This window comes from Saccostrea cucullata, unplaced genomic scaffold, assembly GCF_032062105.1.
Source record: "Saccostrea cucullata isolate Sc308-1 unplaced genomic scaffold, CSIRO_AGI_Scuc_v1 ctg32, whole genome shotgun sequence".
In the NCBI taxonomy this organism is placed as follows: domain Eukaryota; kingdom Metazoa; phylum Mollusca; class Bivalvia; order Ostreida; family Ostreidae; genus Saccostrea; species Saccostrea cuccullata.
Genome location: NW_026931074.1, coordinates 292,804 through 318,062, shown reverse-complemented (window position 1 = coordinate 318,062; position 25,259 = coordinate 292,804). Strand labels below are relative to the sequence as shown.

The window sequence follows — 25,259 nt, the reverse complement described above, 5'->3', positions numbered from 1 at the left end:
GGTAAATTGTTTTTGTACTGATTTTTGGGCGTGTAGTAATTGTCATTTCTGTTATTTACAGTTTAGTGGTTATGCCTATATATTTTTAAGTAAAAAATATAATTATGGATTTTTATTTTGTTCTGGTTTACATGTATTAATTAATATAAAATTCTGTTTTGTTCTTTGACAGGGACCTCCCAAAAGAGCTGCACTCTGAGTTTATGACGGAAAATCCCCAGGTCCGAGGTAAACTGGAAGATCTGAAGACTCAGGTGGAATTCAGTGGCTTCGAGGTCTACAAAGGGTGAGTCTTCATAAACCTAGAATAGTTAAAGAAGGATGCACAATGTGTGTTGGATATATTTTAGTTGTTCGAATAAAAATATTATGAATATTATGAAAAGGTTAACTGATCCATTAGATACCTGTATGTTTGACACAATTGATTTCTCTTTAACCACAGGTACCCCTGTCACTGGGGCGGAGTTATCGATGGGAAACCAATGGTAGCAGGCCTGGAGAAGTTTGCTGTGAGAGTCCTCAATAACCTGTGGAATGCCATTAAAAAGGCATACCCAGATGAGGTGAGATACTCTTTAACAAAAAAACAAAAAAGATGTGCATTTTATCAAGCATATATACTGATAAAATATTGAAATATGTGCTGTGTGCATGTTTTACTTAACTACAAGTTGTTTGTTTAACATTTTTCAAATGAATCAACTTTTATGATTTGACTTTGTGCAGGTCATTGTGTAATTTGAGTAAGCTATCTAATTTTTTAGCTCACCTGAGCCGGAGGCTCAAGTGAGCTTTTCTAATCACATTTTGTCCGGCGTCTGTCTGTCTGTCTGTAAACTTTTCACATTTTCGACTTCTTCTCAAGAACCGCTGGGCCAATTTCAACCAAACTTGCCACAAAGCATCCTTGGGTGAAGGGTATTCAAGTTTGTTGAAATGCAAGGGAAGATAATTGGGAATTAATGAAAATTTGGTGGTATGTTTTAAAAATCTTCTTCTCAAGAACCACTGTACCAGGAAAGATGAAACTTATGGGGAAACATCCTCAGGTAGTGTAGATTCAAGTTTGTTCAAATCATGACCCCCGGGGTAGGGTGGGGCCACAATGGCTGTCCAAAGTTTTACATAGACATATATAGGAAAATTCTTTAAAAATCTTCTTCTCAAGAATAGCAAGGCCATAATTGATCATATTTATATGAAAGCATCCTCAGGTAGTGTAGATTCAAGTTTGTTCAAATCATGACCCGGGGGTAGGGCGGGGCCACAATGGCCGACCAAAGTTTTACATAGACATATATAGGAAAATTCTTTAAAAATCTTCTTCTCAAGAATAGCAAAGCCATGATTGGTCATGGGACTACTTTTGGATTTAAACTTTTCAATAATAAACCAATTTTTACTTTTTCCTAGCCATAGCACTCAGGTGAGCGATGTGGCCCATGGGCCTGTTGTTCATCTTTATGATTTAACTTCAAGCTAAAAATGAAAATTTTAATGACTTATTGATATCAATTTATCAGGAGGCCATTTTGGATGAAAACATACATGTTGCTAAGCAACATGAGGCAGTGGTGGAGAGTCACAAGGAGAAATTTGTGGGAAGGAAGAAACTGATCAAGGAATGTGTGGCACACATCATAGAGAGAAAGTCCAACATCATCGCACTGAACGGCAAGGCCGGGACCGGGAAAACGGCACTTCTGGTAGGGATCCTACTGTACTATCTTACAGGGGATTTATTTCAATGCCCTTGCTTCTCCTATTTTAATTTGAAAAAAGAATATTATAATACTTGGGAAAATAAAGATAATATTGCATGCTTAAAATTAGAAAAAAATAAAGATTCTTTTTATATAAGCAATTAAAACTTGATTGATTCATCTTCAATGATAGTTTAAAGAAATAATCTGTGTTTGGATGTGCTTTCAGTCGGCAATTGTCCACAGCTACATAGAGAACCCACAGAGTGATGGCGCTCACTCGGTACTGGTTCACGTCGTGGGTGCCGCCCCTGGCTCCACAAACATTGTGGCGACCCTGAGGAGGTTGTGTTATGAGCTCAGGAGACAGTTTGCTGTGGACACTGAGATTCCAGAGGACTTCAAGTAATGACTTCTGTATTATCATAAGAAGGATAAGAAAAGGATTTCTCTGCTCTGAATGACTTTTTGAACCTATTTTTAGAAAAAGAAAGCCAAAGCAAATTTATTATTTGAAAACATTAATATTTTAAAGGCGATATGATGTTTATGCCTTCAAATTTTTTTCACAACTAAGAAATACTTTGAAGAAAAAGCTGTTTTGTTTTTTCTTTTCAAGCAAATTATGATAAAAAAAGTTTAAAATTTGGAAGAATTTTATTACATGAAGTTTGACTTTGTGACAAAAAATTCAAGTTTAAAATTTAAAAAAAATTATTGACTTTTAATAATAATTACATAATCTTGTGACAGAAATTTGACCCAGAAGTTTGGTGAGTTACTGGAAGAGGGTGCTGCTTCATGCTCCTCACCCTTGGTGATATTTATAGATGGCCTTGACATGATGGAAAACACCCACCAACCCTACAACTTAGAGTGGCTGCCTCAAAACTTATCAAAGGTGAGGAATTTACTACTGTACTTTCATAGAATGAAAAACAATAATCAGTAAAGATAAACAGCGTCCTACATAATTTAATTGTGTAAATACATAAAAAATTAGAATATACTAAAAAGGACTTAAGAAAGTTTACACTGTATTAGACAAAGTTTTTATATTGTACAACATCTGAATTAGACGAGTTCGCTGTATTTGTCTTAAATCTTAGCTTTAGTTAATAGATCATTCATCCTGGCATCTTTTGACTTCAGAATGTTGTGTTTGTGATGACAACATTGGATGGTGGAAAATGCCACAGATCACTAAAGAGACGACCTTTTACAGAGGTCATTGTGGGTGGCCTTGACATGTTTGACAAGGCTGAGGTTGTTAGGAACAATCTAGCAGTATACAGGAAAAAGCTGGATGAGTCTCCTTTCAAAAATCAGGTAAATTTTACAGCTTCCTAGGTATTGTCACAGTCAAAGAAGCATAAATTGACCAGCAAACTTTGTTTGGAAAAGAAGTGATAGTATCAGTTGGGATGCCCCTTTATCTTTGATTGACAGATAGTTTAGAATGAAAATGTTCATTGAAACACTGCTCTCCCATCTTATAGGGTTATAAAATCCTCCCATTTTAATGAATACAAAACAGTTTGGAAAAAGTTGGATGCTTTTCATTTCATACCCTCTACAGTGTTTACCAATTGAACATAAAATTACAGTAGATGAATCTAGTCCTTTTTAAAGAGAAAAAAGTAGTAAACCACAAATGAAAAATGAAGCGATGTGGCTAACTGTTAGTGTAATTTACTTATATAGATGAAGTTCTTGATGGGGAAGAAGGATGCTGGAAACCCGTTGTTCTTAAAGTTGGCTTGTGAGGAACTGAGGGTGTTTGGAAAATTTGAAATGGTTAGAGTGCTAAACCTCATGTCATTGTCTGTCTGTTAGCACAACATTTAAAGTTTCATATTCTTATACATACTGTACATGTATGTTAACCTAGTGAACAGAAATGCTATATTTTAGGGACACTGTTTATTGATCTGGGGAAAAAAAAACCTCAGGGGATTCTTCTCACAAATAACAAAATGAGAATGAATAGTAATTGACACAGATTTTTATGACTGATTGTAATTAACAGTGTTTTTTTTTTAATGCTTTCGTAGGTGACCAGTAAGTTAAAGTCCCTCCCTCAGACTGTCCCCCAGATGTTACAGGAAGTCCTCAGTCGCCTGGAGTCAGATCTGGGTCAGGAGGTCGTATCCTTGGCAATGTGCTTACTAGTCTGTAGCAGGGATGGTAAGACAGCCATTTTATTTTTGTCCCCCGCTTGAAAAGGTCATAAATAAGCAAATTCTGACTAAAACACTTACACGAGTCTATTGCAATGAAATTTTATATAACAACTCCCTGTGGCCTAATGAAGACCTCTATTCATTTTGAGGTCAAAAGGTCAAAGTTCAAGGTCGTAAATTTATACATTCTGTCTGTATGTAATACTATCATTTCCGGGCGATATTTCAAGAAGATTTTGAGCTTATGCAACGTAATTTTATACCAAAACTCCCTAGGACGTCTCTCGCCCCTCTCAAAGTGCCCCGCCCCGTTTGTTTTATTAGTATTTATAGTATTACATGTCGCTATTTTTAGCGCAGGGGCATGAGGGGAGTTATTGCGTATAAAACAGGTTCTCGGCGGACTTTATGTTCTTATTACATCTATTAGAACTGTTTAATAAAGGCTAAATAAATCAAACACCATGGATTGTGTAAAATTTTGAGAATACCGAACATGAAAACATGAATATATACATGTATGTGACTTCAATTCTGCATATACTTCACACCGTGTAAAGCGATTCCGTGGTGTAGTGGTTATGTCTCTCGCTTCAAATGTGAGAGGTCCCGGGATCGAATCTCGGTCGATCCTTTCTTTTTTTTTTTCTTTTTTTTTAAATTTTTTTTTTTTTTTTTTTTACTAAATGATAGTATTCAGCATGTGAAATGAAAAATTTATGAGGTTATAAAATCATCATTTCAGTGTGATAAACATTCCATATAAAAAATCTTCTATACACATAATAAAGAATAAGCAATCAAATCTTTATATGCATATTGACAAACATGTATTTTATTTCCTTCAGTATACATGTATACATTTAATAATTCTACAAATTCAGTCACAAGCGGGGGACGCTCTGAATTAGCTTGTAATTCTTTATATTAGAGTCTATGGAAAAGAAATATATTAATGTGCAAATCTTTAAAAGGCTCTGAGCAGACACTCCATAAACCAATGAATTATAACTATGATATGTATCTATTTTAGGGTTGATGCCAGAGGAACTCCATGATCTTCTGAGTCTCCACGATCTGTTAGACACCACTAACTACACCGCAGACACTGTCTATAACATTCTCCTGTCCCCAGACAAAATGATGCCCACCGCGGCGTTCTCCCACCTGTGTAGATCTCTACAGACTTTCCTGAATCCACACGAAAACACGTAATTATTACAAACACAATTAAGTGAATTTTAAATTCTGAGAGTAGAAAAATATGTTGATATGAAGATATTGACTTTTAACATCGTTAGAATGTTAAAATATTTGTAGAACCATTTAAGGGGGGCGACTGTAGTTTTCTTTGCTCAATATTTCGCACATCATAGTAAAATGATGCGTATTTACTGTTTTAAAGCAATTTTTTTAAATTGATTAATAAAATTTTTAAAAATTAAGAAATTACAGGTTTAAAAATGTAGTTACAATTTTATATAACTAAATTTATAACAGATTTTGCAACTGATAGGTAGGTTGACCTTGTTCGAGTGTTTTGACGTTATGATAAACTGAAACTCTTAAAGATAGGGGTAATAAAAATGTTATCAAATAAAAAGTAATAGACACATGCTCTTGAAATTCAAAAGATAGAAATGTGAGAATCTCTTCATTACTCTTATCTATTTTTCATATAATACCTTTGAGCCTTTCATAATTTGTAGCACTCAATAAAAACAGGAAAATTCGTTAATTTTTGCCCCCTCTGGTAACAAGACGGTAGAATTTTGTGTTTCTTACACATAATGTACAATATAGTATTATAATTAATTATATATTATAGTTCGAACAAAAACTCTATTGTAGTATTTGTATAATTTGGTTTAAAGTGCTAAAAATTGGCACTTTCCTATATAATTCTATAGTAAATGTACCTATATTTTGAGACGGTCCATTAAAAATACCTGGACGTTAGATTTCGCTCAAACTTTACCTGTACACTAAAATTAATGTAAGTTATATATGGTATAAAAATGAATAGTTTTGCAATTGTAGTTTTCACGCAATAAAACCCCACTCGGCCCCCTTAAAATTCTGAAAAAAACTTTCTGTTTAATTACTATTAACAGTAACATGTAATTATTTTAAAATATGGTACCATGATTGAGAACTTTTGTCTTTACATACATCTTAGTAAAATCCCCCATTACTTTGACAGAAACACCTGTTTGTCCCTCGCGCACCTTGATGTAGCGGCAGCTGTTAGATCTCGTTACATGAAGAGTTCCCATGACAAAGAGTCCGGATTACACCGGCTGATGGCCGGATACTTCCTCCAGCTGGTAGATCCGGATCACGATGGATCGTACAATGGAAACAGCATCAGGGGATTCTCAGAACTACCTTATCACCTGGTATAAATTGTTTAAAGGAGTTTTTACGGACATTTTATTGACTTCATCCACTGTTAATTATGTTCTATTCACAAGAATAACGTTTTCATGAAATAACTTGAGACTGTCTGCTTCCAAAATGTAAATTCTCATATATATTTCTATAATTAAGATTTTATTGAGCAGTGACCAAAATTCATGGAAATTTTGCCTTGTTTATCAATACCAAATATCAATCTTATAAAAATAAGATGTCACAAAAATTAATAGCATACTTGTAAAAATAACATGTCACAAAAATAGTGTGATTTCCTATGGACATTGTATTGATTTCCTATTTATACAGGCTTATGGAGGGGAGTTCAAGGTTCTTGTGAAGGTGCTGTGTAGTTTGGAATTTATCAGTAACAAATGTCGGCTTGGTCTGGGAAAGATTCTGTTGGAAGATTACCAAGAGAAAGGTGAGGCTATAGGACCAGTATCAGATTTCCTGTTAGTGTGGTCTAGCTTGTGTATGGACTTATGTAAGATCGTGGGGATGGAAAATATATGTATATAAATACAAAACATAACCTATGATAACCTATGATGACTTTTGAAATTATTTTAGAGAATAATTTTTGTAACATTTATTTTTGACAGCAGGTATTGAAAGTAAAATTTGATACTAGAATATAATTTTCGTATAAATAATTCTTGTGTAGAATTCACCAACAGAACAATGGAGCGTGACCAGCAGAAAGTGATGGGACTTCATTGTTACCAGGAATACAAGATGTTTGTGTCTCGCAACATCCACCTTTTGAATGAGTAGGTGGTAATCTGGTCTCTCTTTTCTTGCAGCCAGTTTATAAATTAAGCCACTGGATTTTGTTTTAGATATTTGACTCCTCTTAAATATGTGGTAAAATCTGGCTATTTGCTGATTAATACATTGAAAATTCCATAGTCTGCATATACATGTACAACAAAGAAATCTGTGACAGACTCACACATATTTTCAATCAGGTATCCATCACTGACGTGGCAGCAGGCCATAAATGACATCATGGACAGCGAGCCTTACAAGGACGGCACCAAAACACTGGACTCGGCCAAACACCAGTCCGAGACGTACTTCAGGTGGTCTAACCGCCCGCAAACCGAGGATCCTAATTACCTCACCCTCAGCAACCTACCACAGGTAGCACAGAGTTAACTCAGTCTAATAAATTGTCAGAAGAAATATGTATTTTCTTGTCATTTGTAAAATTCTTAATTAGCATAAGCTTGTCCTTGACACCCTGTCTTAGAAAAGTTAAAAACATTGCATCATTTTCAACCTGCCATCAATATTTGTTACACCTTTCATTGATCATTTTGTGATGAGCAGCACTTAAATATATTTCACTGTAAAAAAGTTATTGTTTTGCAATCTGATTCAGACAATTCATGAAGACTGCCTTTCATAGTAAGTCTTTCTCTTGTAGCCTGTGACCTGTGTAGCCATTAGTAAGGATAATGCTTTCTTTGTTTGTGGAGGCCTTGATTGCGTTGTTCATCTTCATGATTTGGAGACAGGAAAGGTAAACCATTCAAACACTCCATATTTGTTTCATTTCACATGTTTTTAAATTGTGATTCGTTTTTATAAATGTATCTCTCTGATGTACCACAGGAAGTAAGAAGTTTCCATGGACACGCTGATGTCATCACTGACGTCTGCTTTGCTGGGAGGTCACATGTCTGCAGTGCCTCTCTTGACAACAACATCAGTGTGTGGCACCTAGATGATGGACACAGGTCAGTGATGCTGTCTCTTTTGTGCAAAGTTACCTGCACTTAATTTTGAAATCTAAAATGTTGGCTTTTAATTTCTAGTCTTAAGACATTTTTTTTTACTATAGAACGCATGAGTTTTTATCATGGAAAAATTATCATATTTTTCCCAAAAAGGTTGTTCAGTGGAATTAATGAAGACAAATTAATGAAGACAAGAATTTTGTACCACAAAATTGGAGTTCTTTGTTTATAAGCAATCTTGGCATCCTAAAAGCCACTTTTCAAAATGAATTAGAATTTAAATCAATTAAATATAAGCCCACAAAAGAGAGAAGCAGGAGATATAGCTTTCCACTACTCAGTTAGTGAGCCCATTTGACTGTTATGAATGTCATAAAATGACAATTTTAAAACTTAATTTCAGGATACACATATTAAAGGGACACAAGAGAAGGGTCCAATCTATTGCCTCTGATGTGTCCGGCAAAACTCTGGCTTCAGCATCATGGGATTGCACCGTCAAAGTGTGGAACGTCATGAAAGGGGAGTGTGTGTGTGACCTTAAAGTGGGCAGGTAAGGTCAAACATTCACTGATAGACAGCATATTACACTGTCAGACAAAATTCACTGATAGACAGTCATGTAGTTCTACTAGGGTTTGAATATATCAATATTTTAAAATTTCAAGGAGTTTTTAAAGTGTTTCTCACAGTGAATTGTTAAGAACATGTATCATAGTTTTCTGGGTTGATAAGAAAAGGAGTCAAATACATTGAATCATGCTTACAGCAAAAACACTAACCTTTCCATTCTCTAAGTGTGAGTCTAATGTACAACCCTGTAAATGATATATCATTTTACCAATATCTAAGTGTGAGTCTAATTTACAGCCCTCTAAATGCTGTATCATTGTGAGTCTAACGTACAGCCCTGTAAATGCTGTATCCCTGTGAGTCTAATTTACAGCCCTGTAAATGCTGTATCATTGTGAGTCTAATTTACAGCCCTGTAAATGCTGTATCATTTCACCAATTTCTAAGTCTGAGTCTAATTTACAGCCCTGTAAATGCTGTATCGTTTCACCCTGAGGGACAGCTGATTGTGACTGGAATGTGGGACTCCACCCTCAAAATCTGGGATGTCTTCCACAAAACAAGGAGAGCAGTAAGTATATGTTTGTACAGGATTTATGTATTTTGATAATAGAAGGGGGAGGGTGTAAAGAAGTTCTTTATGTAAAGAAAGAAAATTTTGCCATTTGGTATAATTCTTAGACAACTGCAGTATTAGAATTCTATAGTGTTATGTACACCAAGTTTAAAAGAGTTAGACTTGACCTAAAACTTTATCCCAATATTATCTAAATTAAAATGATAATGTCATAATACCTACAAAAAGATACAGTGGTAAAGAGAACACGAGCAACTCTTCAGTTTCATACAAGGGGAAAGCAGTGTCATACTGTAAATCACTTTTTATTCGCGAGAACTTTATTTTCGCGTAATTACACGAGAGAGTATGCTCGCGAAAATTGAATTCTCGCGCATAATAGTATTCCTTAAGATTATATAGAACAATAACCAGAATTCGTGAAAATTTTGTCTCGCTAATTAAGAGTCAATGACTATCTCGCGAAAATAAGGTGTCGCGAAATTTAAGTGATCTACAGTATTTAAATTTTTAATGTATAAATTCTTAGGTACTGAGGGGCCACAACTCCTCTGTCCGAGATGTGGCATATTCTCCCTGTGGCCGTTATATTGCCTCAGCAGCGTTGGATGGTGACGTCAAATTGTGGGAGTCACAGAAAGGAACTCAGGTAAGGCGAGGGTAGTGTAATGTAGATCTATAATTATAATTACTTATAGCATTGTATGTACAAATTAATAGGAGCAGAGTTCCTTTGATTTAGACACTGTTGAGTTTTGACATGTTTTTGGTTCTTTAACAGGTGGGAAATGTACGAGGGCACTCTCTGCCAATCAACAAGCTTACATTCTCTCCGACGGGAAGAAATCTGATCACAGTCAGTGATGATCATAAAATCAAGGTAACATTTTACCTAGTATCAGATCAATTCATGATTCAAATTGTATAACTTACAACAATGGCAAAGGTTACTATTGATCACAAGAGCAAGGTATATAGTTTTGATTTTAAATACATAAATAGCTGATCTATCTCAGACTAAAATAACAACTACTGATATACTTGTACATGTATTTAAAATTCAGTGAATCAGTTTCTATGGTCAACACATGTATATTCAATCAAATAAGAGTTCACCACAAACTACAGATTTTGAGTCCATTCTATTTGCATTTGTGGAGATAGAATTTACTCAAAACCTGTGGCTTACTAAGATGATTAGAATTTTAATATTTTATGATAATCTGCTGATTAGGTGTGGTCAGGACACATGGGTAAGCCCCTTCAATGTCTGGGGACAGAGAATGATGGACCAGTGAAGTCGGTGGCCCTCTCACCTGACGGGGAAACCCTAGCTGTGGGGTACCACGAGGGGTTCATTCGATTTTATGACGTTGCTACAGGTATCAGTCATTATAAGTTCTGTCTTATTGATTTTACTCTGTAGGCTTACGTACTAATGTTACGTGACTGATATGACAATCTACTGACATATTTTCAGGGTCCCTGATGAACAGTTCTAACCCCCACTCAGCAGCAGTACGCCGATTGTCCTTTAGTCCGTGTGGAAATTATCTGGTCTCAGCGTCTGCAGACTGCATTGCAACTGTAATAATTACAGCTATTATCTTTTCTAAAAGCACTTATTTGACAATAATGCTTCTTGATTTGAAATTTAAAAAGATTTTTGTTGAGTTTCCATTTTCAAGTGATCAGATTGTTGCAGTATCTGTGAATACTTCCTGATAGTTGCCTTTTTGGTCCATTTTCAGGTGTTCAGTATGCCAGGGAGTGTAGTGGCCACAATGGTAGCTGGCAGCCCCCTCATGTGTGTGACAGTCTCCAAACATTATATTGCTGTTGGAACTGAGGACAACCAGTGCCTGGTGTATCCCAGTGTCAGCAGTAAAACTAAGGGGTGAGTACATGTATCAAACGAGGGAGGGGGGATCAAACAATATAGTCAATAATTAATGTAAACATGGGGACACTGAGCAACACATGGAAGGATCAAACTTTATAGTACAATAATGTAAAGAAGGGGGGGGGGGTGTGAGGGGTGTGATGATTTAAACCAGAAGACACATACTTTGTTTGAGTTTGTTACCACTTCTTTGAGGAGTTATAACTGTTGTTTCAGTAGGATTGTTTAAATTTTAAGGGATACAAACTTTTTTCGAGATATTATTCTTGATGATTCTCTAGAAGACTCTGTGATAGAAATAAATATGTCAGTACCTGATACATGTATATATCTTTCACTGCCACACTATATATAATTTTAATTAAGCTACCCTGATATTTGTAGAGGACGATTGAAAGAGATGTTGACCTTACGGGGTCAGACTGGACCAATCACAAGCTGTACATTTAATTCCGATGTCTCCAAACTGGCCACTGCCAGCAGAGATGCTGTGAGTTTATCTTAGTAATCTAATTGCAATTTAAGAAATTTTCTTTTTATTTATTTGAAAATCAAAGAATAATTCATTGTTTTGTACAGTATAGTTAATCCATTCAATATGAAGAAATAAGTTTACAAATAAATTATCAAGTAGAGATGAAGTACCTATTTAGTTACGGTCTTTTGTTTACATATGAATGTATTTTTTTTTCCCTACAGTCGGTGTATATTTGGGATGTACTGGGCTGTCTCCTTGACCCCACTGACCCCGCCCCCGTCCAGAAACTTCATGCCTGTCACTCGGACTGGATCACAGATTGTCAGTGGTCAAACATCGGAGATTACCTTGTATGTAACCAAGGGTTTTAAATAATAGATCAAAAAATGTATCCCAGCTATGATAGCTGTGAGTGGCTGCAGTATGCTTTTAATTTTCCAATTACAATGTATTAGATCTGGGAATCAAATAAATTACACAGCCACCCTTGGTGATTTTTGTAACCAAAAAAAAAGGGTTAATAAAAATAAATTAGCTTTGTAATTATTTCATACCTTAATTTTCTTGATACATACTGTATAGCAGGTTAAAATCGCGGTCGGAAAAGATCGCGATTTGTTCAATTTTCGACAAATCGCGGTCGTTTGAATTCGCGGAAAGGAAAAATCATACATTTTTTTAACAGTACCTGCAAGCATTTTTCTTTAGGTATTTATTGTGTAGACTGATATTTCCTATCGTCTCTATCTTCCCAAAGTCTGTATATCAGACAGACAAGGCAAGTCTATATATTGTGTCGATTTTGAGCTCGATTGAATTACGAAACACTGGACTGATCCTGATTTGAAGTCAACACAATGTTACGCATTCAGATTTAATTATTTTAATTTTCGAGTCCAAATCAAAAAAAAAAATTGTACCGTAATCAAATTTTTAATTTTTTAAAATCAAATAATTGCCTTTACCCTGTTTAATACGTAAGTGCCTTGATTAAATGTAATGACCGAATGATACGCAATGGTGAATATTAAACAAGTATGTTTTATTAGATAATTACATCGCATGTCTACAGCTGTACTAGGTGGCAAAATAAATTATTAGCTATAGAAATCTATTTAACTTTAATAAGCTTTAAAAACATCAACAACAACTATGAGTTTGTAATTAATCCATATACCCCCATAATTATAAAGACAGTCTACATCTCGAATATATCAATTACTGTCTTTGTGCTTGTACGGAAAGATAATTAAATAGATTTAAAGAATCTTATCACAGGTAACAGTAAAATTTCAGTTTATCCTAATACTAGTAAATCTTTTTAAAGAATTATTCACTGTATGTTGAATTCGCGGAATTTCTTTTTCCGCGAATATAGCGAATATTAACTCCGCGAGTTAATTTCCTGCTGTACAGTATACTTAAAATGATTTTTGTAGCAACTGAGTGGTTAAGTTTTAGCATTGCCCCCTTCCCCCTGAAAATAAAATGATAACAGCTTTACTGGAAAACTTTCTCTGTTGTTCATGTCCTAATCATTCATTTATGATTAATTTCTTTTTTTCTCTACAGGTTACAGGATCTGTAGATTTCAATCTCAAAGTTTGGGACGTGAAAACGGGGGAAGAAAAGTTCAAACTGACAGGTCACATGGCATCCATCACCTCTGTTAGATTCAGTGTAAGTCTTTACACTAACCAATCACCACCTTTGTTAGATTCAGCGTAAGTTTTAACATTAACCAATCACCAAATTTGTTAGATTCAGCATAAGTCTTAAACACTAACCAATGACCACCTCTGTTAGATTCAGTGTAAGTCTTTACACTAACCAATCACTATGTCTGTTAAATTCAGTGCAAGTCTTATTTCTAACCAATCACCACTTCTGTTAAATTCAGTACAAATCTTTAGTACATGAACAAACCATCACCTCTGTTAAGTTCAGGATAAGTCATTATAAGTAAAAATAAAATAATCGTCTTGGAAGTTCATTAAGTCGTATAATGGATGTAGAGCTGTATAACATGTCAATTATTTGTTGTAATTTGGTTTTTAGTAATGTATAACTATATAATGTCATTTTCTTAAGCTGTATAACGTGATTTCATCTGTTGTAGTATGGTTGCATTGTCTCGGCCTGCAGTGATGGCTCAGTCAAAGTGTGGTCACAGAAAGGTACAGAAATTACCACCCTACACGGACACACCCAGTGTGCTAATGACTGTGCCCTAGTGGTCAAGGTGTCAGAATCCTCAGAAGTGGATGAGGGTCAGTGGTTTTTTTTTCTTGCAATTTTATCCATAAGCTGCTGTTAAAGATTGTCAATTTTGTAATCATGTGGTATGATGTTTGACCAGATAACTCACACCTATGGTATTTACCTGTATTATGAATGTTGTCAGTGACCAGGTGATTTTTATTGTAGAGGAGGAAGTGGTCAGCGATTGGTCAGCTGAACCAAAAGAAACCAAGCCAAGCAAGAAGAAACCCAAAATAGACATGGAAGATGTACTGGTGGCCAGCTGTTCTGATGACGGCACCGTCAGACTCTGGAATCCACTACAGGTCTGATTTATAGTCTTATATCATTACAGTGCAAGAATAAACTTTATAAATGTAACAGAAACAGGTTTTGTCTCCACTTGGGATTGAACCTGTGACTTATAGATTGCCAGTCCTAATCTGTACCCATTGAGCTAAAGGGTTAATCCACTAGTCCAAGCTAGTAGGGTGTTGTATATCTTGCACCACTAAACATAAATGTCTGATTGACTGGTTAATATAAACTGATATTTCAATATTTAGCCACTTGCTGCTTAGTCTGTTGTATGGTTCAAGCTTAAAACTTGACTTTTCCCGTTATAGGCAAACGAGCTGGCTAACTTAACTGGTCATGATGACCGAATCCTAAGTGTGGCCTCTGATTCCCATGGTAACCTGTGTACCAGTTCACTGGATAAATCCATCAGACTGTGGAAGCCAACTCTCAGTTCGGAGACGGCGACCAGTTGTCATGACGCTCCTGTGACCTTCACCTCTGTCTCCAGTGACGGTGACAGTCTACTGACAGGAAGCAGGTCGGGGAATTTTTCTGTCATGTGACTGAGTTACTATCTGCCTTAGAGAGTAATTTGCAGGAAAAAGAAATGGTCATTTAATTGCTAAAGAAAGTAACATTTTTAGAATAATGAATTTCAAAATAATATATTTAAGAATATGGTATTTCATTGAAAGTCACTCAAATATTTTTAAAGATGGTATTTTATTGGGAAAAAAATTGATTTCTTAAGAATTGATAATAAACACATTCCAAAAAGAAAGATAAGTAATGTAAAACAGTTTTAATTTGAAAGACTTCACAGCAATTAAGATATTTTGTTAGACCCTGAATAGCCATTATCTTTATATGCACTGGCATTTCTGAAGCACCTAAGCACCTACTGTAACAGTATGATTTAATTATTGTGTTGTGATTTACAGGGATGGATATGTTAAGTTGTGGAGACTTCACCCTGACACGGGTGACACACAACTGGTACAGTCACTGAAGGTAAGTAGGTTCTGATTTATACTTGGACCACTAGGAGCTGACTGTGTTACTACAGGAAAAATATCTTTGTTCATATATAATCTGCATTTATAACACACTTAAAATTATTTATTAAAAATTAATAAATGATATGGACATAAAACTTCTTTTTAGCTCACCTGAGCCGAAGGCTCCAGTGAGCTTTTCTGATCAAAATTTGTCTGTTGTCTACAAGTTTAGTTTAATTTTCACATTTTCATCTTTACATGTACATTGAATTTTATAAACTTGCCACAAAGTATCCTTAGGTGAAGGGGATTATATATGTTCTTATAACCACGCCCTTTTCCAAGGGGAGATAATTATGAATTAGTGAAAAATTAATGGCATTTTTAAAAAATTTTCTTCTCAAGAACCACTGGGCCAAAGATGAAACTCATGTGGAAGCATCCTCAGGTAGTGTAGATTCAAGTTTGTTCAAATCATGACCCCGGGGGTAGGGCGAGGCCACAATGGTCGATCAAAGTTTTACATAGGAGTATATAGGGAAAATCTTTAAAAATCTTCTTCTCAAGAACCACTGGGCCAGGAAAGATGAACCTCATGTGGAAGCATCCTCAGGTAGTGTAGATTCAAGTTTATACAAATCATGACCCCCAGGGGTAGGATGGGGCCACAATGGCTGATCAAAGTTTTACATAGGAATTTATAGGAAAATCGTCTTCTCAAGTACTTCAAAGCAGTGATTAGTGATAGTATAGGAAGAAAATGTTTTTAAAAAATCCTTTTATCAAGAACAGCAAAGTCATATGCTGTATTAATATGAAGGCTGTAAATTTATTACAACTGAGTAAACTTTTCATTTTTGATCTGATTTGTGTTTTTCAATTTGCTCATTTGAATGTGGCCCTTGGGCCTCTTGTTAAGTTTTTCATCTTCTTTAAGGTAATCTACAAGTTTAGTTTGTTTTCTCCTGTACATTTTACATGTGCATTGAATTTTATAAGTTTGTACATTTAATATGGTAGATGTTGAATCTTTCCTCATAACACTGATTATATGACCTTACAGGTGCATGCTAAGTCAGTGAACACTGGCTGTTTTGTGGGGCACGACGGTAAGAAGTTTGTAACAGGAGGGGACGATGAAATGTTCTATGAGTGGAAATGTCAGGGAGGCCAAGGGGGAGCCGCCACATTGTAAGTCATTGTAGTCACAGAACAGTAGGAAAATACCTGACAATACTCTAAACTACTTCACCATAGCTGTTAAGACCAATAAGATTTTTTTTCAATTTTCTTGCTCCTTTTTTATAACTGTAAATTTATTACAGCTGAGTATCCATTTTTAATCTGTTTTTCTTTCATAGAATTTGAATGTATACTACATTATTAATTATTTAGGGTTATGGAAACTATGATTATCAATATGCTACATCACTTTGAGGGTCTTGCCTCTTGCTATGCATCGGCAATAAAATTTAAATTATTATTTGATTTGTGCATTGTCCTGTTCCCATACAGACTGTGATTTTGATTTCCAGAATGAGGAAGGTGAACAGATATAAGATGAAATCTCCAGTGACGTGCGTCGTGTGGCACAAGGCTTCCAAGGCTAGCAGTGGTCAGGTAGTGGTCAGTGCAGAGTGGGACCGAGCCAGGGTGACCGTCATCAACACTGACCAGAAATCTCCACTGAAAACCATAGAGCTCGGGTAAGAAAACTGAGATGTGTGCATGCTAAGTAATAATCTTGATTCATTTGAGAATTACTGCATAAGTGGAAATTTTAGGGAGAGGCAAATTTAGCAATTTCTCCATAAAAATTGGTATTTTATTTTTAGCGATAAGTAATTTTAGCATTTTTAAATGCTCACTTAAGAAGCTATTACAAAAAAAATGCAATTGATTTTTAGTGATCTTTGCAATCTTGCTAATAATGCCAAAATTAAATCCTTGCTAAAAATTCTATTTATACGATATATGAGCTGAAGATACATGTATATACAGCTTGGGGTACATCATTATGTTATATTTAGGTCTGTGGACAGTGGAAGTTGGGTAATGAACATGATGTTCCAGGGTCAGGAACTAACAGTCATGATGTCGGACTCTATGGTGCAGGTCCTCCAATTAACTGGCTCACTCTCACCCAAGGTAATGCCAGTCACCAGATTGTATTTGCTGACAAGGTCATTATACATTGTATTGACCACAGAACTTACAAAATGGTGACTTTAAATGAGACTGCTGATATTCTTAATTCATCATATTGTTTGTCAGTAACTTGCCTTGTTTTAGAAATTGTTCATACGTAGAGCCAAGGTAAGGGTGGTACTTTGTCATATTTCTCTATACCGGTACTTTTTCAGCATGAATTTCTCTGACATATGACCTTTATGTCAAAAATGGCTACTAATCAGGAAAATTTGCACTCGGTAGCCAATCTTAAAGTAATCATTTTTTTTCTTGATATGAACTTTATTGATGCTTTCTTTAAATTAACAAGCATTCTGAAAGTATTGCATAAGCAATACAAGTCCCCTACTGGGTTCCCCTTTTTCTTTAGGATGTCATTTTATGATATGCAAAATTATGACCAAGGTAAAACTGCTTGATGTTAAAATTTTGAGGTTGTGCATCCCTTTAACCAAAATAAAATAATCCAATTCATACAAAGACTAAAATTCATCTCATTTTTTCAACGTCTTTTTCTCGCTTCATGTTTAACAAGTTAAACTTCGGAATTTAGCACAGCACGAACCCGATCTTAAAACATTATGAAAAATTAAAAATGCCGTAATTCTGTCAAAAATCAGTGAAGCGAAACAACATTCAAATTTGATCTGTAACTCATCAAGACACACTCACATACCAAAATTTAGCTCAATATCTGCAAGCATCTAGAAAAAAAGTACGGAAAACCAAGTAGGACAGACTGACAGACAGACATAGCCGTCACATGGGGACAGACAGACGCACCAATGGACAGACGCAGAGGAAACATAGTCCCCTCCGGTTTCACTGGTAGGGGACTAATAATACTTTTTTGACACAGGCATGGTTATTTTTCTACAGGAAGAAAAAAAGGAGGACTCAAATTGTTTAATTTTTCAATCGTATATTTATGACTTGTTAGAAAATTTCAGTGTAATTTGATTTTTTTCTGTTTTTTAAGGGAACTTGTGAGTTGAGTGTCACCAAGAAAAATGACATTAAATGTGTGGCAGACATAAAACAGAAAGTACCAGAACATAAACTAGGACTGAATATGATTTTGTGTGGGGCAGTCCTGGATAAAGAGGTGAAATTGTCAGGCATCACAGAAAAGCCTCGTCTTCTGGGAGATTGCAAGGGGCAACTGACCATTCTGTTCAGGGATTGTAAGCCTGAATCATTGAAGGTGAGTTATATTTGTAAAGGTCAACTGACCATTCTGTTCAGGGATTGTAAGCCTGAACCATTGAAGATGAGTTATATCTGTAAGAGGCAACTGTCCATTCTATTTAGGGATTGTAAGCCTGAATCATTAAAAGTGAATTATGTCCACACAGTAATAAATCTGAATTGTATCAACAGAATGAAAACTAGTTCTAATTGTAACGGGGACCGTTACAGATGTTCCCCAAACGCTCCCCAACTCCCTTTTTGTGCACATTTCCTTTAAAACTTTTTTAAATATGCTTAGTATCGCAGGATTTCATTGAAGAATTTTAAAAGCTACAATGATATCAACTTTTTGTCATTTAACGCATGTATATGCACGTGCAAGGTGATCATGGCATGTTGTCTAAACCATAAACATATCTTTATATTCCAAAAATCAATAAAAAGTCATAAAAATATAAATGTTATCGTTTTTCAAACATATTGTTCATTTTACACATTGCGTGTGGGCAAGTGCATGCAAGCACGTCCTTGCATTCAATTTTGATAGCAGTATCATGTAGGAATCCATAATACCTATTCATATTCTAAACGTTGTCCTGTTTTGTTGAGAAACAAGAAAGATATAGGCATGTAAAGTTTTAGCCAATCAGATTGCACCACACGTGGATTTACATGCTTTCATGATAATTCTTATATATCATTTTGTAGATCTTCATAATGTGTTACTAAATTCAAAATTTCAAAGGATTATGACGTAAAACAAGAAAGATATTGAGACTTTAGTTTCAGCCATTCAGAGCAAAGCGCACGTGCATGCGCGTAAGATCTTGCAATTTTGACCATATCATCTTGTCTATGCTACTAATTTATTCATGCATTGTGAGTTTCAAAAAATTCCATCGAGAAATAGAAAAGTTACGGCTTCATCCATTATATTGGTAATTTCTCATGTTGCACGTGCGCGCTCTTGCCAGCACACGCGCATGTACGTGCTTTCATGAAAATTGTTATATATCATGTTGTAGATATTCATAATTAATACTAAGTTCAAAATTGCAAAAGGATTATGACGTAAAACAAGAAAGATATTGAGACTTTAGTTTCAGCCAATCAGAGCAAAGCGCACGTGCATGCGCGTAAGATCTTGCAATTTTGACCATGTCATCTTGTCTATACTACTACAGTGTAATATATTCATGCATTGTGAGCTTCAAAAAATTCCATCAAGAAATAGAAAAGTTACGACTTCATCCGTTATATTGGTAATTTCACATGTTGCACATGCACGCTCTTGCCAGCACACGCGCATGTACGTGTTTTCATGAAAATTATTATATATCGTGCTGTAGATCTTCATAATGTGTGACTAAGTTCAAAATTTCAAAGGATTATGACGTAAAACAAGAAAGATTTTGAGACTTTAGTTTCAGCCAATCAGAGCAAAGCGCACGTGCATGCGTGTGAGATCTCGCCATTTTGATCATGTCATCATGTGTATAATACTATTATATATTTATATTATGAGTTTCAAAGCATATAACCAAAAAATAGAGAAGTTACGGCCATATTTATTATATTGGTCATTTTACGTGTTGCACGTGCGCGCTCTTGCAAGCACGTGCGCGCAAAATGACCTTGATTCCGCAAATCTACATAACATGTCTACTAACCCTAAAAGGGTTTTACCTACTTCGGGTGAACAGTTAACAAGATCACTCGCGGACAAAAAAGTACCCAGGAAGAAGAAGAAAAATAACTAGAAACGATCTCGTTGCGAGCAACGAGTAGGTCTTCCGTCCGATTTTTCGATAAGATGAGATATGATTTTGACTAAAATTTTTGTTAAAACATTATGATATCAAGACTTCTTTCATGTGATTTAATTTTTTAGCTCTACTGGTCAGAGACCAGAAGAGCTTATGCGATAGTAATGCGTCCGTCGTCCGTCCGTCTGTCTGTCCGTCTGTCTGTCTGTCCGTCTGTCTGTCTGTCTGTAAACAATTTTTCAAAATGCTACTCCTCCTACAGTTTTGGTCTGATTTCAATATAACTTGGCACACAAGTAGACTACACTAAGATACATAATTCTGTGTATCGGTTTTTGATTTCGATGAACGGTGTTGCCGTGGTTACTAAAAATAGAAATTTCTGTGAAATTCTTTCAAAATGCTACTCCTCCTACAGCTTTGGTCTGATCTCAATATAACTTGGCACACAAGTAGACTACACTAAGATACATAATTCTGTGTATCGGTTTTTGATTTCGATGAACGGTGTTACCGTGGTTACTAAAAATAGAATTTAATGTGAAATTCTTTCAAAATGCTACTCCTCCTACAGTTTTGGTCTGATTTCAAAATAACTTGGCACACAAGTAGACTACACTAAGATACATAATTCTGTGTATCGGTTTTTGATTTCGATGAACGGTGTTGCTATTGTTACTAAATATAGAAATTTCTATGAAATTCTTTCAAAATGCTACTCCTCTTACAGTTTTGGTCTGATTTCAATATAACTTGGCACACAAGTAGACTACACTAAGATACATAATTCTGTGTATCGGTTTTTGATTTCGATGAACGGTGTTGCCATGGTTACTAAAAATAGAATTTTCTGTGAAATTCTTTCAAAATGCTACTCCTCTTACAGTTTTGGTCTGATTTCAATATAACTTGGCACACAAGTAGACTACACTAAGATACAAAATTCTATATACATGTATCAGTTTTTGACTTTGATGAACATTATTGCTTTGGTTACTAAAAATAGAAATTTCTGTTAAATACTCTCAAAATGCTACTCCAAATACAGTTTAAGTCTGAATATAATATAATGTGGCATGCAAGTAGACTATACTAAGAACATAAAGAAACTTAATCAAGGATCATTATTCTTTTTTTTATTGTTCTGGTAAAGTTTCAATTCCCAACGGCTTAAGAACTTTTCTCTTCCTTTGCTTTAAGTACAAACCAGTAGAGCTTCAGTCTCGACAGAGACTTCTGGTTGATTTATATAACATTAAAAAAAAGCTATAAATGCAAAAGTTTAATGGTTGTCTATTGTTTAGAATGCGATTCTAAACATCTTTTATTCAATACTGCTTATAAAAATCGTTCTCCCTTTGGAGGTATAAAGAATCGAAATATTAAATATTTTGACCTCTTATGGCTCCTTATTTTGTAATCTATGATCATAATTTTACAATATATTGTTGCAAATTGTTAAGATAAACATTTTTGCTTTAGTAATTTATAACAAAATATTGTTCATAAAAGAGATATCAATAAAGGACTTTTTGCCCTTCTGAGACCCTAATTTGAGGGGTCAGCCCCTTTTTCTTGGTATTATATAAATGCTCTTAACATTTTGCACAACTTTTCTTCAATATGTTTTAACAAATATTATGAACAGGTAAAAAGATATAAAACAAAAGGTGTCAAACTTCGTGAGATATTTCTAAGACATTTTTTGGGCCCCTCCGATCTCCGGTGCCTTTTACGCTAGAAAAGTGTGCAACTCATATGCATTTCAGCAAACCTTCCTCTACTCTCACTGTAAATTTTGACTCAATATCTTAAGTCGTTTAGGAGGAGTTACCAGGACAAACTGACCCTCTAAAAATCAGTAAATCGTCCATATCTCACGACCGGAAGTGACGTCGTACATATAAAAAAATTACCAGTAAGGTTCAGATCACTATCTATCAGATCTGAAAGTTTCATAAAAATCCACCGAGCCGTTTCCGAGAAATCGCGTGCACAAAAATCGGTAAGAAAAAAAATGATAATAATAGGGAAAAAGAAACCGAACGAAAACAATAAGGTCTTCCGTTGGAAACGGAAGACCTTAATAATAAGAAACAGAGTAAAAACAAGATGTTCCCCAACTTCGTTTGGGGAACATAATAACATGGCATGGTTACTTAACCTTTAAGAGGAAAGAAATGTGTCTAACTATATTTGTGTTTTAAAGTGTATAGGTGTATAAGACAACAATCAAACATAGCAAACAAATATAAAGAGTAATATTATATTTATTTTGAAAACATTCTACAGATACATGAAAGAGATGTGACCTGTGTTAAGGTCGTGAATGGTTTGGTGTTAACGTCATCCTTGGACCGCTCCGTGAAGGCCTGGAGGATAGACTGCACCAGATCTTACACTACGCCACAACAGGTGTTGTCTGAGGGACTGGAACAGGTAAGGAAGATCCTAGGGGGGTGGATCCTGATTAAATGAAGGAGTTTTTTTATTTGTATATAAAAGTATTGTATACACTGAATATAAAGTAGAACCTAGCATTCTTCTTCAAACATTGAGAACTTCTTTGGATTTGCATTCATACAAGGCTTAACATACATGTATGTATATGTCATGAAAAAACAGAAAATTGATGCAGCTTTCTCCCTCTTTCTGTAGATGGGTCTGTTTTTGTGTCCAGCACCAGTGACCAGCATGGAGATCGTGGAAGGTTCCAATCAGAATGAGCTGATCTGTGGAGACGAGCTGGGGAACATCCACTTCTTTGTGGTCGAGTACCACGGAGTATAATGTCAGATGTTGTAAAGATCTAGGGACTTAGTAAACATACGCAAACAATGTGAAACATTGCAGCAATAGGCAGTGGCTGTTTTATAATAAATTCTTAAGATTTGTATTCAAAAACTTCTTGTTAACAAAACATACATCTGTCCTTCATCCTTTATTTATCTCACAAATTTCATTAATGTGCTGTGAGATAATATAATTTCTAATCTTAGTAGAGATGAAATCCTATTTATTCATTGTAACATCATTTATCTGTGTGTTTTGAATTGTGAATAGCATTAATTTATTTCTGCATAATCATATAATGTGCATCTTAAAAATAGTCTATACATATTACATGTATGTGCATTTTTTTTTTTCATTTGGAGTGATATTGAAAAAAAAAAAATCATGGTATGAATTTATTGTTTAAATTATTTATATTTTGTTTGACAAATAGCCACACTGTGATACACGAGTATTAGTAGTATTTATATTCTTATTCTCTGATTTTTCTCTGGGTTTATGTGACAGACATTCACTCTGACAGAGTTTCTAATATGTTGTTCTTTATTTATCTTACTTGTACATCATTTGTATATCATGTAATAAATTAATCATTAATACATATGAATTAACATCCTAGTCCATAGAAGTGGGAGAATACAGCAATGTTATTAAATATTAAAAAAAGAAAAAGAAAAAAAAATGTTCAATTTTTGTGTTGCATCATGAGGACCTCAAAGAGCCTTGTTTTGATATACAGTGCTCTCAATATTGTGTTAAAAAATAAGCATAAATTGATGTAATTATGTATGTATGTATGTATGTGAATGTAATGTGAAAAAAATGTGAGTAGTTTTCTTTTAAAGAAACAATTTCTCCTCAAATTTGTTGCTGATTATCAGTAATTGTGTTAATTATACACGTATCTCTATTGTAAGATAGAAGACATTTTAGTCTCTGATTTAAATGTTGATATTGTGATTGATTGTGTTCTTTCTATTAACTGTATGTTATTTGTATTACACTGTGATACTGAACAACAGGAGGCAAGCAAATTAAAATAGAAAATAGAAACAAATTTATGGAAGTGCAAGAGATATATAATATTTAAAAAAAATGAAGTATTGTCTTGCTGAAGAATTACTTTAAGGATCAGTAATTGATTTTTTATTTCAATTTGAATATAAATTGCTAAATTAGCTAAGCAGTTTGAACTTGTACTTGTAACATCTTTTATGTTCTTTTATGTTCAAAACTTGAAATATTGGCACCAAGACACGAGAATAAGTTTAAAAAGAACTAAAAGGTTAAAAAGTTTATGATAATTAAGGTATGTATTTAAAGGGGCCTGGTTTCAACTATTTAGTGTGCTATTGTCTCTCAGTTGCTACCACAAGTTAATTTTTTTTTAATTTAATCTTTTGAAACAAACTCTGGGGAAAGGCAAAAAATGACTGGGATGGGGGCTGAGGGGGTCAGAATTATTCTTTCAATTTATAAGGAAAGTCTTGATTTGAAATTTTTAATTAATATAAATCCTGAAAGGTCATAGTGACTGCAATTTCTTCTTCAATGAGGGGTAGAAGGGATATTTCTTATATCTTTACTGGTGTTTAATTAATACAGGGACAAATTTATCATTTACCGACATGTAATAATTTTTTTTAAAAGTTTTTAAATATTCAATTTAACTCAAACATCCTAAGGAGTCATCTTGAATACAGCATCCAGGGATGGCAGGGGGTGGATTTAGTAAACAATTTGACTTTGTTTAGATGTTTTTAAACTTTTTGTGTTAAGTAAACAGATTATTATAAGGGTAATCTATCTTTAAACTTGTATAAAAGAAATATTTGTGATAGTAAAAAAATTTATTTTAACACTTGTAGAAAGTTGTGTTGACTAGCAGTCTTCCATACAGGAAGCAAAAGTTATACACAATTTCTACATGATATTGTTTTTGTTTATATTAAAATACTGAAGAAATTAAAAGTCTTCCTTTTCTTTTAACAGTATTTCAGTGATGGAGATTTGACCAATCTGGTCAATAACCAAGACTACAGGAATATAGAAGTAACACTGGAAGCAGTCACCTAAAAATTCAATTGCCAAATTAGCACCCTTGCATATAAGATTAAAATGCAAAAAATATTACTTGTAAATGTCACTAAAGGTTTCCAGATTAATGTCACGCCTTACTTAGGACCAATCTCCAAACAAT

At 34.6% G+C, this 25,259-nt stretch overlaps 1 protein-coding gene across 1 annotated transcript in view; it reads left to right on the top strand.

Annotated features, from left to right (window-relative positions):
* Positions 1-24,698, top strand: part of LOC134231321 (telomerase protein component 1-like) — a 40,445-nt gene extending 15,747 nt beyond the window's left edge. Inside the window, exons 20-54 of the mRNA XM_062713257.1 lie at positions 173-286; positions 446-566; positions 1,527-1,709; positions 1,936-2,111; positions 2,460-2,607; positions 2,859-3,035; positions 3,411-3,503; positions 3,761-3,893; positions 4,923-5,100; positions 6,093-6,288; positions 6,614-6,728; positions 6,972-7,077; positions 7,276-7,450; positions 7,737-7,832; positions 7,925-8,049; positions 8,453-8,602; positions 9,088-9,193; positions 9,729-9,848; positions 9,981-10,079; positions 10,434-10,581; positions 10,680-10,786; positions 10,951-11,096; positions 11,487-11,592; positions 11,802-11,930; positions 13,153-13,260; positions 13,700-13,850; positions 14,008-14,147; positions 14,448-14,659; positions 15,063-15,132; positions 16,183-16,310; positions 16,655-16,825; positions 17,150-17,267; positions 18,289-18,513; positions 22,559-22,705; positions 22,925-24,698. Coding sequence (XP_062569241.1) covers positions 173-286; positions 446-566; positions 1,527-1,709; positions 1,936-2,111; positions 2,460-2,607; positions 2,859-3,035; positions 3,411-3,503; positions 3,761-3,893; positions 4,923-5,100; positions 6,093-6,288; positions 6,614-6,728; positions 6,972-7,077; positions 7,276-7,450; positions 7,737-7,832; positions 7,925-8,049; positions 8,453-8,602; positions 9,088-9,193; positions 9,729-9,848; positions 9,981-10,079; positions 10,434-10,581; positions 10,680-10,786; positions 10,951-11,096; positions 11,487-11,592; positions 11,802-11,930; positions 13,153-13,260; positions 13,700-13,850; positions 14,008-14,147; positions 14,448-14,659; positions 15,063-15,132; positions 16,183-16,310; positions 16,655-16,825; positions 17,150-17,267; positions 18,289-18,513; positions 22,559-22,705; positions 22,925-23,056 — 4,849 coding nt within the window. The 3' untranslated portion in view covers positions 23,057-24,698. The remainder of the gene's footprint in view (positions 1-172; positions 287-445; positions 567-1,526; positions 1,710-1,935; positions 2,112-2,459; positions 2,608-2,858; positions 3,036-3,410; positions 3,504-3,760; positions 3,894-4,922; positions 5,101-6,092; positions 6,289-6,613; positions 6,729-6,971; positions 7,078-7,275; positions 7,451-7,736; positions 7,833-7,924; positions 8,050-8,452; positions 8,603-9,087; positions 9,194-9,728; positions 9,849-9,980; positions 10,080-10,433; positions 10,582-10,679; positions 10,787-10,950; positions 11,097-11,486; positions 11,593-11,801; positions 11,931-13,152; positions 13,261-13,699; positions 13,851-14,007; positions 14,148-14,447; positions 14,660-15,062; positions 15,133-16,182; positions 16,311-16,654; positions 16,826-17,149; positions 17,268-18,288; positions 18,514-22,558; positions 22,706-22,924) is intronic.
* Positions 24,699-25,259: the final 561 nt, after the last annotated feature.